The sequence below is a fragment of the Narcine bancroftii genome, chromosome 11 (genome assembly GCF_036971445.1).
Source record: "Narcine bancroftii isolate sNarBan1 chromosome 11, sNarBan1.hap1, whole genome shotgun sequence".
Taxonomy (NCBI): domain Eukaryota; kingdom Metazoa; phylum Chordata; class Chondrichthyes; order Torpediniformes; family Narcinidae; genus Narcine; species Narcine bancroftii.
Window position 1 is genome coordinate 10,864,938 of NC_091479.1, and position 14,426 is coordinate 10,879,363.

At 47.2% G+C, this 14,426-nt stretch overlaps 1 protein-coding gene across 2 annotated transcripts in view; it reads right to left on the reverse strand.

Moving 5' to 3' along the window:
* Positions 1-869: 869 nt before the first annotated feature.
* LOC138745501 (dual oxidase 2-like) overlaps positions 870-14,426 on the reverse strand; it is a 75,678-nt gene continuing 62,121 nt past the window's right edge. For both annotated transcript variants that reach the window (XM_069902580.1, XM_069902582.1), the window contains exons 27-34: positions 13,410-13,459; positions 12,598-12,725; positions 10,907-11,060; positions 10,523-10,755; positions 8,912-9,070; positions 5,155-5,310; positions 3,820-3,948; positions 870-2,744 (exon numbers count right to left, since the gene is read on the reverse strand). In XM_069902580.1, coding sequence (XP_069758681.1) covers positions 2,622-2,744; positions 3,820-3,948; positions 5,155-5,310; positions 8,912-9,070; positions 10,523-10,755; positions 10,907-11,060; positions 12,598-12,725; positions 13,410-13,459 — 1,132 coding nt within the window. In that variant the 3' untranslated portion in view covers positions 870-2,621. The remainder of the gene's footprint in view (positions 2,745-3,819; positions 3,949-5,154; positions 5,311-8,911; positions 9,071-10,522; positions 10,756-10,906; positions 11,061-12,597; positions 12,726-13,409; positions 13,460-14,426) is intronic.

Below are 14,426 nucleotides of genomic sequence, written 5' to 3' on the forward strand. Positions count from 1 at the left end.
AAAATTTTTCTCTGGATGTTTATGAGCTCACCAAACATGACCTGATGTGACCTTATACTTAACTCGCGTTTGGAAATCCCGAGCCGGCCCGCGTTGGTAGTCAGTGAACCGTGGGGGACGCCAGTCTGCAGGCATCAGGGGAGACACTGTACAGGTATGGACGCCGCTGCAACCCCCTCCCCCTTGTCCAATGCCATTGCAACCCCACCCCACCCCCCTTGTCCAGCGCCTCCTATTTGGAACACGTGCAGATGGGTCTCTGGGGAGGGAGAGAGACCAACAGCAACCTGCAGATCCGTTCGTATCAGGTACACCTGGTTCCCCGACGTCGGCCTCCAAACAGGAGCGGGAACGATGTTATAATCCCCCATCCCGTTCAGCGCTGCCGCAACCTCCCCCTGTCCAGCGTTGCGTGCCTTAGTTTTGCCACCATTTTAATTCCAAAATCCGAAATGATCCGCGTCCTGAAAAGTGTGCAGTCCCAAGGACTTTGGATAAAAGGACAGGCACCTGTACTATTAATTGACTTTTAGCCCTTCTGGCCCATGAGCCCGTACCACCCAAACACCCCAATGAATCCACGATTCTAACACACTTTGAAGGCTGGGAGGAAAGCGGAGAAAACCCACAGCGGACACGGGGAAAAAGTACAAACTCGATTCGAACCCAGCTCACTAGCGCCGTGGATGGTATTGCGCTAACCCGCCACGTGGCGATGTTGAATGTTTGCATGCTTTAAACATCACATCGACTCCCAGACCATAATCTCTCCACAATGACAGGGGTTCATTTGCAAAACCTTAACCTCACATCGAGAAGAAATGGCCACTTGATCAAAATTAAAAAGCAAGAGGACCAATCTACATCAAACCATTTAATTTTTATTTTTCAACTCAAAATTGTACATAATTTACTAACTCCATCATCGGCAAAAGTCAAGTGGAATAGAATGTTTTGGGAGTCTGGCCATGGGAAGAACAATCATGTGGAGGGTATTAGCCTGGGAGATTTGAAGGAATCTGTAGAGCTAATTTTGGTAGCACCACTCAGTTGCTTTGATATAACTTCTGTGGACATCCCTGTTTCTGGAGCGCATAGGAATACTCTGAGATTTACACTTCATTTAGGTTCTTAATTGCAAGAGGTTGGAGCTTTAGAAATGGAACACATTGTAAGAACTGCAGAGGGAACTCATAACGGCACACTGAGCACAGCTCCCTTCATTTAAGAACGGATATATTGGGTTTGGAGGCTTGAGGGCAATTCTTGCAAATGAGAGGGGGGTCCCAACACAAGCTGCAACTCCCACTGACTGTGCAAGAACACTTACCCTCCACAGCTCCTTTAAACTCCCCCACCCCCTCCCTCTTGCTTGAAAGGCATACCCTTCAGTGTTTGACATTTTAACCCTGGGAATAAGATTCTGATTGCCTACTAGATCAACAAATGTGATTTTGTAGCGAATGGTCACAAATCCCAATCAAACTGGCAAAGACTTTTCTTCTACACGTGGTGGCCTCAGAGTTCAAGTGCCCCTGAAGGTGGGCACTTGGGAGGCCAGGATGCGGGTGAGAGGTGCCACTGTAAATCGCACTGCAAATCCCTCGACTCTCACAGCGATTACGCTCCCTTCACCGCGACTCCGGAATGTGACCTAGATTGCTCTTTCAATGCACGCCCGTTCTAGAATCTGGGATTGGGAATAATCGGATGCCAATGGACTACTTTGGAAAGGGAAGGTGACCTCTCGGAGCAAATGACAGGGAAAATTGGCTTCGACAAGCTCAGTAGCAACGAGATTCTCAGGTGTACGTCAAAGAAGGTGGAATTTTGCCACCACATCTCCAGTTTGTCAATAGAAGAAGTGAAGTGGCCAAAAGGAGCAAACAAACAAGATAAGCAAAACACATTCCAAAGTCACTTTAATTCTCTTCCTATTTCCTGTTCCCTTTTGTCATCACCTCCTGTACCATTCTGATGTAATATTTAATCAAACATTAGAATTCCGACTCCCTCCACAAACACAAATTCTACCTCTTCTCATTGATTGGGAAACAATTTTAAAATTCATAGCACAGTCGAAGCCGATTCCGGCCCTTCAGACCCGTGCTGCCCCACTGACCGACAACCCCACGTGCTTTGGAGGGCGAGAGGAATCCGGAGCACCCGGGGAAAGCGCACGCAGGCATGGGGAGGTCCATACCAGACAGCGCCATATTCGAACCCCGGGTCGCTGGCGCTGTTATAGGATCGCGCTAACCGCAACGTTAACCGTGGAAGGACCGAGACTCAACTGGCCTTCTTCACACGATTGTCAACTCAACCCAACCAGTGTGCTCCCTGTCCTTGCAATACTTAAATGGCAAACACTTTGAACAATAAAACCCCATTGGCAGTTCTTAACTGATTGCTGAATGATTATTTGTTCTACCACCTCCTTCCCACAGGTATCCTACATAACACTATCAGTATATAAGTACACCTACATAACGCTGAATACATATCTGAGAGATGAGAAGAGGGAAACAGTGCATTGGAGAAAATAGCGAGGGATTGTACACTGAAAAATTGTTACAAGGCATATTGTTAACATCTTTGCCCTTGGGCTGAGGGCTCGTGGCTCAGAAGTTCTCGTAGTGATGGACAAAGTGAGCTTGGTCTCGTTTGTTGATTTGCTGGGAAGCCTTATCTACATTTTTGGTCAGGCCTGGTGGTCCACAGCTGAACACTCCAATCTTGCCCACCTGGAAAAAAAAGTCAAGGAGGTGCCGAGTCAGAGATCGATCCAGCACTGACTGAGGCCCCATCAGACCATCAAGTCCACATTGACCATCAGCCACCCACTTGCACTAACCCTTCACGAATGGCATTTTTACACTCGTACATTCTCACCAATGCCCTCCCCCCACCCCTAGATTCTACCATTCTGCCCACGCACAATTTGCAGTGTGATTTACAGTTCACCTCTATCAGCTCACATGTGTTGTGGGAGGGAAACGGAGTGCCCAGAGGAAGCCCAATTAATCACAGGAAGGGGTGGAAAACTCGATGCAGATAGTGCCCCAGGTCAGGGATTTAACCCGACACTGCTAAACTGTGGCCCATTTGAACACAGTTACTCTCACAGAACTCAAACCCACTCATGCACTTCCATCCGATGTAACAGACACCACCCCACACCTGCAGAAAGCCTACGGGAAAAACAAATGTGGAAGTTGGGGCAAGACACGGGAAATTCCAAACTGTTCAGGAGTCAGGGGGAATTACAGAGATTGCCTAACTGCTCATGTTTCTGATGTTGACCTTTTGCCAGGTTACGACTCTAGCCTCCACTCCAAAGATTGGAGCCCATTGTCTGGTTTGACCCTCCAATGCACACCAGGAATGATTGAATCTTCGGAGGCCCCCTTTTTTTTTTAAAAAAAAAACCTGCCTGCTCTTTCAGACGAAGTGTTAAACGATTTTATGGCACAGAATTGCTCAGAGAACTCTGGGTGTGAATTATAGGGTGGCATGGTTAACAGCGGTTAGTGCAATACTATTATGGCACCAGTGACCTGTGTTGGAATCTGGTGCTGTTTGTATGTGCTGCCCATGTCTGCATGGGTTTCCAGGTGTCCTTTCACATTCCAAAAATGTTAGTAAGTTCATTGGTCACATGGGTGTATTCAGGTGGCACGGGCTCGTGGGCGGGTATCTCTAAAAACGCAAGCAGAATTTCCATCTCTAATCCTGCATTCTTCTCCTGTTTGTCCATGATCACATCAATGGTCCTCTGACGGACTCCCACGTCTGTGCATTTGAAGATTTCGGACTCACCTCTGGATGAACTTCCTGAAGTGAGTTGAAGAAGGGGACAAACTGGGGCCTCCCGAAATGTGTGATGGACCGCAAACCAGTGAAGAGGCTACGGTTTGACACTTTCTGAAAGTGGCGCTCACAGATGTACTGAGAAAAAAAGAGAAATTTGTTAATAAATGAATCCCCTGTTAATATCTACATCAGGAGCTGTTGCAAGAGACCTGTAACACCAGGAGCTAATAATCAAGGACCTGTAAAACTATGAGCTGGCAATGACCTGTTAAACCAGAAACTGATAATCATGGATCTGTGACTCCAGGAGCTGGTACAGGTACACAATCCTTTATCCGGACATATAAAATCCGGAAAGCTCCAAAATCCGGCAAGTGGGGAGAGAGACGGCAGCGCTAGTCGGGCAGGCAAGGGTGAGAGACTGGCAGCGCGAGTCGGGCAGGCAAGGGCGAGAGACTGGCACCGCGAGTCGGGCAGGCAAGGGCGAGAGACTGGCACCGCGAGTCGGGCAGGCAAGGGCGAGAGACCTGCAGCGTGAGTCGGGCGGGCGAGAAACCGGCAGCGCGAGTCGGGCAGGCAAGGGTGAGAGACCGGCACCGCGAGTCGGGCAGGCAAGGGCGAGAGACCCGCAGCATGAGTCGGGCGGGCGAGAAACTGGCAGCGCAACTGGAAGGGGGTGGGGGTGGATACGACAGCACTATTCAGGTGGGCTTAAATCTGGCTTTCTGAAATTCGGAGCACATTGTCCCCCAAGGGTTCTGGATAAAGGATGTGTACCTGTACATGGGAAAACGGAACACCAAAAATTGATACAGAGGCACCATAAAACCAGGGGGTTGGTTGGAACAGGGGCATGTAACTCCCGGAATTGATACTTGGAGACCTGTGACTCCAGGAACAGATACACAGGGATTGCTAACACCGGGATTTGGTACACAATGCCCTGTTACTGCAGGAGCTGTCGATGTGGTAAGTTGGCAGCACGATTAACGACCCAGGTTCGGATCCCACGCTGTCTGTAAGGAGTTTGTATGTTCTCCCCGGGTCTGCGTGGGATTCCATCGGTTTCCTCTCACCATTCAAAACCTACCAGGACTATAGGTGGATTTGGTGTAATTGGGTGGCAAGGGCCTGTTTCCGTGCTATATGTCTAAATTTAAAATTTAAATTTAAAATGACCATGCCAGAGGAAAGTGATGTTCCTCCATAATTTTACTGAAACATTCGGCCCGCTTCTTGCTGCATGGAAAGGAAAAGAACGGTTTACACAAACTTTGGGCCTTCTCTGGGCCTTGCACGAACAGTATTTTGTCAGTTATTGGCATTGAGAGGGCAACTTACAAGCATAGTGGTCCTGAGGTCAAACTTTTCAGCCAGCTGGGTAATATAGATGTGGACGGACACGAGGTCATTCTTGTCATTCTCCTCCACTTCGCGGATGATGTCCGCCATCCATTCAAACTGCCGCTGCGTCCGCGTCACCCAGATAAAGTACACCTGGCGAGGGAGAGGTTTAAAACACCAGCTGAAATCTGGGTCAAGAAGGAACCAAAGAGTAGCCAGTGTTTGGGCTGAACTGTTCAGATACATGGAAGGGAAGGTGGTCAATCACACAAAGGAGAAGGGATAGATAGGTAGAGAGTCATATCAAGGTCCTTTGCCCTGACAAGTCTGTGCCAGCCGTCAGGCCCCAATTTTACACCCTAAGCATTTTATCCTTCCCACATTGCTGGATTTAGATAGCCAGTCCATTGGTGCGGACACAGATTGCACCTGAGGCCCGTAACAAGTTAAGGGACAGAAGGTGAGAGAATCCGGTGATGGGAGAACCTCCACTGTCCTTTCCAGGAGGAAGACTCGACACCAGAAAGGAAAATAAGGAAGACCTTCTCTTTCAACAACATTCCTTTCAGGGCTGTCCCGAAGTGGAAAGGGGTGTGAGGCAGGAAAACCTTGGATTCCATTCACCCCCACAATGTGAGTGAAGAGATTAGTTTCCAGAAGCAAAACTAGTAATAATCTGCAGGCCCCAGGTGCTTAAAGGTTGACAGGAACAAAATGAAATGAGTAGCAACAAGAAATGCACTGGAGGAAATCAGCGAGTTGATCAGCATCAGTGGGAGACCAAACGCTCGGGGCTGGAACCCAGCCTTGGAGAGTGTTTGTGGCCAAAAATGGACTATTTTTTAAAAATCTCCCACCTGCTGATTTCCTCAGAAGCAGATAATTCGTTATCTTTGGCTTGGCTTCGCGGACGAAGATTTATGGAGGGGGTAAATGTCCACGTCAGCTGCAGGCTTGTTTGTGGCTGACAAGTCCGATTCGGGACAGGCAGACACAGTTGCAGCGGTTGCAGGGGAAAATTGGTGGGTTGGGGTTGGGTGTTGGGTTTTTCCTCCTTTGCCTTTTGTCAGTGAGGTGGGCTCTGCGGGCTTCTTCAAAGGAGGTTGCTGCCCGCCGAACTGTGAGGCGCCAAGATGCACAGTTTGAGGTGATATCAGCCCACTGGTGGTGGTCAATGTGGGAGGCATCAAGAGATTTCTTTAGGCAGTCCTTGTACCTTTTCTTTGGTGCACCTCTGTCACAGTGGCCAGTGGAGAGCTCGCCATATAACACGATCTTGGGAAGGCGATGGTCCTCCATTCTGGAGACGTGACCAACCCAGCGCAGCTGGATCTTCAGCAGCGTGGACTCGATGCTGTCGACCTCTGCCATCTCGAGTACTTCGACGTTAGGGATGAAAGCGCTCCAATGAATGTTGAGGATGGAGCGGAGACAACGGTGGTGGAAGCGTTCTAGGAGCCGTAGGTGATGCCGGTTGAGGACCCATGATTCGGAGCCGAACAGGAGTGTGGGTATGACAACGGCTCTGTATACGCTTATCTTTGTGAGGTTTTTCAGTTGGTTGTTTTTCCAGACTCTTTTGTGTAGTCTTCCAAAGGCGCTATTTGCCTTGGCGAGTCTGTTGTCTATCTCGTTGTCGATCCTTGCATCTGATGAAATGGTACAGCCGAGATAGGTAAACTGGTTGACCGTTTTGAGTTTTGTGTGCCCGATGGAGATGTGGGGGGGCTGGTAGTCACAGTACAGGCCCTTCGGCCCACAAAGTTGTGCTGGCCTATATAAACCTACTCAACAATCTAAACTTCCCCTACCCCAGACCCATAATCCTCTATTTTTCCTCACCTGTTCCAAAGTCTTTTAAATGCCCGTCGAACCAGTTTCCAGTACCGCCCCAGCAATGCAGTCCAGGCACTACTTGGTGTAAGAAACGTGCCCCTGATGTCTCCCACTGTCCTCCCTTCACCTCTCCTTTCTTTAGCATTTGCTGCTGTCACCCTGGGAAATAAAGGTTCTGGCCATCCACTCTATCCATACCTCCCATAATCTTGTGAACCTTTGTAGATCTGAAGTCTCTGATAAAATTATAAAGCAATTTGTGAACACATACACCCTAGAGAGAAGGCTGATGGAAGCACATTTGCTAAAAGAATGTGTATTATGACCAGAGAAGAACTGATAGATGTGGTGGGACTGCGGTACCCATGATTACCCGGCTCTGCCCAGTCCTGTGACCCCTCCCTCTTTGACCTTGTATAAAGCCTCTAACACCTTTGCCCTTCCTCAGAAAGCCCGGGTCACGGCACAGGACGAGATGCCTGTCCATTGTGAATAAAAGCCTGTGGATCAGTGAGAGGACAGAAGAGATCAGAATCAGAATTTATTGTCAGGAACATGTCCCGAAATTGGCTATTTTTGCAGTAGCTTCACAGTGCAAACATGTCAGTTCAAGAAAATAGGAGAAAGTGAGGTAGTGTCTGTGGTTCATTGTCCATTCGGGAATCTGATGGCAGCGGGGAAGAGTGGGGGGGGGTTCCAGGGGTGGAGAGTGCTGCACCGAGCAGTGCCGTGTAACCGTTTCCTGGGCCGGATCACTGACAGCCCAGCTGCCTGTCACCACTGCGTGTGGGAGTCGACGGTGGGCTGCATCTTTGTGGAATGTGGGAGGCTGCAGCCCCCTCTTTGTCTACCTGAATGGGCTTGCTCCTCAACTTCTGGTTGCACCCCAGCCTCCGTGTTCCTGATCTACGGCTGCCCAGTGCAAAAGGGGGCCAGGCGTTCAGTGGATCTCCTTGTGGGGCTGCTGCTGGGGTTGGTGTGTTGGGGACGGGGTTGTGGTAATATGTAATTACACCACTAGGTCACTAGGAGTCATCCTGGTGACCTTGTCTCTAAAGCAGTCCAGAGCTACAGTCTAGCCTTCCAGGTTCGTCTTGCAGAGACAAGACCTCTTGTAATTCCACCACTAGGTCACCAGGGGTCATCCCGGTGACCTTGTCTATAAAGCTGTCCAGAGCTACAGTCTGGCCTTCCAGGTTTGTCCTGCAGAGAGACAAGACCTCTTAGTGTCCATATTAGTTTATTAAAGCTGCCTTATACTTGCACTGCTGGTGTGGTTATTGTCAGTATATGGGTGGCGGGTGGTCAAGAGGTTGTGGGGAGAGCTGAATGCCTGCCCATCTTTCGGAGTTGCATCTGGTATTGGAGCGGGAACACTCAGTGTCTGAGGGAACGGTGGGCTTCCCAGGGGATCGTGTGTGTGGTAGGTGTTTTAATTTGATGTGTAATAGATTTGATGTGATTACTGGTTCTCATGGCTTTGTTATATGGTTGTTTTTGGTTTTAGTTGTAATGTTTGTAATGTTGTAATTTGAATAAAGTTTGTATGTTTAAAAAAAAATCTGTCCTTGTGCCGCTGAGTGCTCGTCTTTAGGCTCCTGTAACCTTTTTCCCGATGGCAGCAGAATGAAAAGGCCATGGCCTGGGTGGTGGGGGGTCCTCGAGGATGGAGGCTGCTTTCTTAAGAAAAGAATTGATGAGATAGTGAGAGAAGAACAGATGTAAGAGCTTCTCATGGGATAGAAATCATTGTTTCTTGGCTATATTACAAGTTACAGCAGGAGAAATTTTGTCTAGCATTCCATGTAAAATGTTGGGAAACAAAAATGATGTTTTAATTATTGGATTGACGAATGCCAGTCAGAAATACCACAAGCTGATTATAAACCAGGTTTCATCGATAGATTTCTCTGGTTACCTTCTTGCAGACTATCTTGTTATAGGTTGATGACTTAAAGACGAGATCTTTGAGGATTGATGAAAATGGCGTCACACCAATGCCCCCTCCGACCAGGACGGACACTTCATATTGATTCCATTCTTGGTGCCCTTCCCCGAAAGGCCCATCCAGGTAGATCTGGAGGAGAAGACAATGTTTCCTGTCAGTCATCACCAATTGGTCCTTCTTTATCTTAGCTCTGCAAATTAGCTTTCTATTTGAGATTTTCACTCAATTTTCTTGTCAATCTGGACAATTTAATTTTTTCCCACATTTTATTCCATTTGTCACAACCTTGTCTACCTATTTAACCGACTTATACTTAAGAAATAGGAGGAGGAGTCGGCTGTTCGGCCCGTCAAGCCTTCTCCACCATTCAATGAGATCAGGGCTGATCTGACAATCGGCTCATCTCCACCAATCTGCCTTTTTCCCATATCCCTTAATTCCCCTACTTTGTAAACATCTATCCAACCTTGTCTTAAATATATTTACAGAGGTCACCTCCGCTGTTTCAATGGGCAGTGAATTCTACAGATTCATCACCCTCTGGGAAAAGCAGTTCCTCCTCATCTCCATCCTAAATCTACTCCCCTCGATCTTGAGGCTATGTCCCCTGGTTTTTGTCTCCCCCACCAATGGAAATAACTTACCTACCTCGATCGTATCTATGCCTTTCATAATATTATACATTTATATTTGATTCCCCTCTCATTCTTCTAAATTCCAGTGAGTACAGTCCCAGATGACTCAATCTCCCCTCATAGGCCAACCCCCTCATCTCTGGCATCAACCTGGTGAACCTCTTCTGCACCACCTCCAAAGCCAGTCCATCCTTCCTCGAGTAAGGAGACCAGAACTGCACGCAGTCCTCCAGATGCGGCCTCACCAGGACCTCGTATAGTTGCAGCTTAACTTCCAAGCTCTGAAATTCAGTCCTCAAATGTACCTTCTTTACATCCTCTTCAGAACTGACTATCTATAAGATAGATTTGGTGCCTCCTTCTAAGCAATTCACAAAGCTTGTAAACAATTGAAACCCCAGCATCCAAAACCATGAGATGCAACACGTCATTGAAAATTCATTTTCTGCATTCGCACTGATCCTGGTGCCATCCGTGACGAACATAGTGAAAGGTTTCACCAGGACATTGCGACCATGGACAAGTGGTATCAGGGTAACTGGAATCCATCAATGCTGACCAACTATTGTTGGACTGACATGAGAGGCATCAGATGCTGAGTACAAACAAAAATCACCGACCGCACCAGGATCAGCAGGGAAGGAGTCCATGTGAGAATGTATAAAATGAAGTTTCAGTGACATGTTGTACTTCATGGTTTTGGATGCTTGAAGTTGACTTAAAATATGACAGGAAATCTCTAAAACAGGTATTATCTAAAAAATACAGTTGGCGATAGGAAAATTCAGGAAGTGCAATCTTCATTGTCCAGTGTTATTGTTGAATTCAGCTTGAGGTTGTCTATCTTAAGTCCCATATTTTTTTCCTCTGTGATTAGCCCGAGATCAGAAGCACCACATCTGCCATGCCACTGTGTGAAAAGCCAGAGCTGTGTGCTCGTCGGTACCTTTGGGTTGCCGCCGAGCTTTCCCACATTCTCTGGAGAGTAGGTCTCACGCAATTTTGTCGTCCATGGTCCCACTGCCCTGATGTGGAGACTGAGGGTGTCCTGATTCGGTGCTGAGGTCAATGTGAAGGGGTGGTACTCGTCTGTCCCCAGTGACAGACATGCTATGCGCACCCACTGACCCGATTTGTAGTCAAAGTCCTGAGGCCGTTTAAATTGGAGGTAAGTCACACCTGCAACCAAGAATAAAAGCACACAGGTGAAGGTGAATCGGAGCAGCGGAGGTTCTGGACCGCGATGTGATGTTATCCATGTGATAACTACAGTCGTTTTGGCTACAAGTCAACCTGTGCAAAAACTCGGCAGAGAGCGGTGGGGAGTTACCTGAGGGCAGCAGCTCTGCATTGACAACCATCAGCTCCTTCTTCTTTCGACTGAGGCTGATGAGTTTGTCTCCCAGGTAGATCAGGGCTGGGGCGATGAAGTAGAGGTAGAAGCTCTGTTGCTGGATCAGGTTCGAACTTCCGTGGATGAGGATCTGTTGTTGGGATGAAGCGGGTGAAGGGGATCAGGAGAGAAAAGACAGGACTGCGATGTTCGAGCTACCCAAGAGAGGACATGTGCCTGAAAGTGGTCAGGAGGCTGCGGAAAAAGCCATTTGATGCCAACCTGCTTGCACTGTTGAGGAACCGTGGGATGGATACGGTGGACTGCTGTAGCCAACTGAAGCACATGCGCACAAGTCATGTCCATTGACTTTCCTGCACTGACGCTTACACAGAAATCTTTCCAAACTCAGTAGCAACGTCCAACCCAGAATGATTTGGCTCATCATCGATATCATGTTTGCTTCCATCCACAACTCCTCCTCTTTCCCATTAGCCCAGCCAATCATTTCTCTCCTTTTCTCTTTTTCCAGCCAGTTTCATGTCATTACTATTCCTCAAGGGATAAATATGATTCTTCTCACCTCCCCCCCACCCCCACCTTTTACCTTATACTCAAATATTAAACCTAAGCCCTTGAACCATCTAGGGTTGGAACAGCTTCCCTCCACCATCCCCAATATTGACCTTGGTCACCTCAATCCAATTTCCTCTCACGTTTCTTTTCTCTGAAGAAAACAACCTTCAATTGACTTTGTGGTTGTGATATTCCTCCCTGTAACTATTCTAATCATTTCTCTGGGATTTCCACATTCTTCAGAAAGTCTGACAGCCCAGAATGGAGGCTGATCTCCACTTGTCTCCTAATCAATACTTTACAACCATAAACCTCTCTAATTTTACACTTCATGCCCGGTACACTTTCCTCTCTCAATGTGTCCTGCCAGTCAGACAAAAGTGATATCATCCCATTTTCTTGTGAAGGCACCTTCCATGGTACATTTAAGTGGGAGATTCTGCCTTTTGATTCGAATACAATGGAAGTATCCATGTTACTGTCTAAATCAATGAGATGTACATGAGCCTATTTAAATGATAGAGATTCATTAAGCTGTGTTCCTCTGTAATTAGATCTCAGATTTATTGTCAGAGTGCAAATGTGACATCACATACAACCCTGAGATTCTTTTTTCTGTGGGCCAGGCAGAATTACCCCTAACTGGTAGTGCAGATCAAAGCTGTACACCATTATGAAGTCAATGACTTCAAGGAAACTTGACGTCATGGAAGCAGATAGGCCAGGGCTGCTAAAGCTGTACACCATCAGCTCTATCCTCTGTCCATAGTGTCTCAGGATTTATTCAAAGACATGGCTAGCGTAACTTAGTTATAGCCCCAGCGACTGGGGTTTGAATCTGGCACCATCCATCGGGCTTTGTATGTTCTCCCTGTGTCTGCGTGAGTTTCCTCTCACCCTTCAAAATGTATTGGGGGAGTAGGTCAATTGGGCTCGTGGGCCAGAAGTGCCTGTTATGTCTAAATTTAAATTTAAACTGCATTCTTTGAAGAAACCGGCTCACCAACACCTTCTCAAGGACCAGAGCTGAACAATAAACACCGGTCTAGTTTCTACTGGGGACGGGGGAGAAGTACCATCACCCTGAGATTTAAATTGATGAGGTAAATTACCAGAATATACAGGATCACGTAGAGGTGATGTGTCACCCAGAATCCACGAAAGCTCATGCGACGAAGTTGGCGGGAAGCGAAGACGTATATGATAGCCAGCACCACAAGGAGTAGAATGCCCGTCATTCCTAAAGTGAAATAAAAGAAATGGCGTCATGAGTCCAGCTCTGGCACTGCGCGAGATTACAGCTGACACGCCACCTCAAATCCGCATTCTCTTCACCCTCTCGTCCCTTAAGCTTCCCTTGGTCTCACGCCCAGTGATCATTCACAGCCCTCTGACAATTTCAAATGTTGACAGCTCTCTCTCAGCCCTAAATGCCAGTCCTCCTCCTGTGACTGGTCCAGCTCGAGAACCAGGCTCTCAGCATCTACTCTGTACGTTCCTCTCAGCCCCTAGTGGTTCAGCAAGAGCACCCCTCCTACCATTGTCAATATCTAAGTAAAAGCCTTGTTTTCTTTACACCTCACGTAACAAATACTTTTGTTTATTTAGTCGATAGGAGAAACCAAAACATCACAGGGAAGGGGGCCCATCAACTTTGAGCAAAATCCTGACAGGATGCCCATAGCAGTAAAAAAGGCTGCTCTAGGCCAGCTCTGGTTTCCTCCCACCCTCCAAAAGCATTTGGATGGCACGGGAGGGCCTGCTACCATGCCAAAACTAAATTATAATGGCCAAAGGGAATCTAACTGATTGTGAAGCCAATTTCAGAACTTTTTGAAGGTTCAAGAATAACAGTGGTTATGAGCTGAGATTTAACAGTTCAATTCAAGTCCTTGGAAGATCATGATGGTTCAGAATAAGTTACCTGGAATGGTCTGAAACAACCACCAGTAGTATTTCTTGGGAAGCTCCGATCTACAAATCAAAAGAAGAAAGGTATCATTACACTGGACAACAAAGATTTTACTTCCTGAACACTTTTGGGTGCAACGTGCCATTGAAAATTCATTTCCTACATTCGCACTTGGACTTCGTCCCTCCTGATCCTGGTGCCGTCAGTGACAAACATGGTGAAAGGTTTCACCAGGACATTGCGACCATAGACAGATGGTATCAGGGCAACTGGAATCCATCAATGGGGCCGATTATTGTTGGACAATGACATGAGAGTACAAACAAAAATCAGCGGCAAAACATTTTTAGGTCAGTTGACCTAATGCAACGTGTCAGTGTCACGATGAGATTAAACACGCCAAATTCAATAAAAGTTAATTTAACATTTCTCCAACTTCCTACGTGATGCAGCGAATCGGAAAGTATCTGTGTTCAGTGTGAAGTTGTCTATCATAATTCCAAACTTTTTTCAGGAAGCAGACCTTTTGAAAAAATTGTTGTCTATTGTAATTAAAGTCCGTGGAATCGAGGCTCTCATGTAAAGTATTTATGTCTTGCATCTTTGCAAAGATCGAGACCATCAAGATATTGTTAACCTGCATGTGTAGACGGGGACATCTGAGGTCAAAGGTGGGTATCCAACAGGGCAGCATTGGCTCTGCAACAAAGTCAGTCCCCTCCAATACTTCCTGAATATACAGGCTCTCCAGTAATGCAGAGCTCCTCAGTACTGCAGCAAGATGTAGCAATCCCACAATCAATGCCACACTCCCTCTGTACTGTACTGTTCCTTCATGCTCTCTCTGTACTGGGCTCAACCAGTAAGGGACCCTCTGATAGGGTCCAATTCCTCAGTAATGGTTCTCTGCTCGGCTGCCACTTATTCAGTACTGTCCTTCCAACAGTTATGACAGAGTATTTAGAGGAATTGTTAGAGCAGCTTGCACACACACATTTTAAATCACAGAATATTTGCAGGACTTTTTTT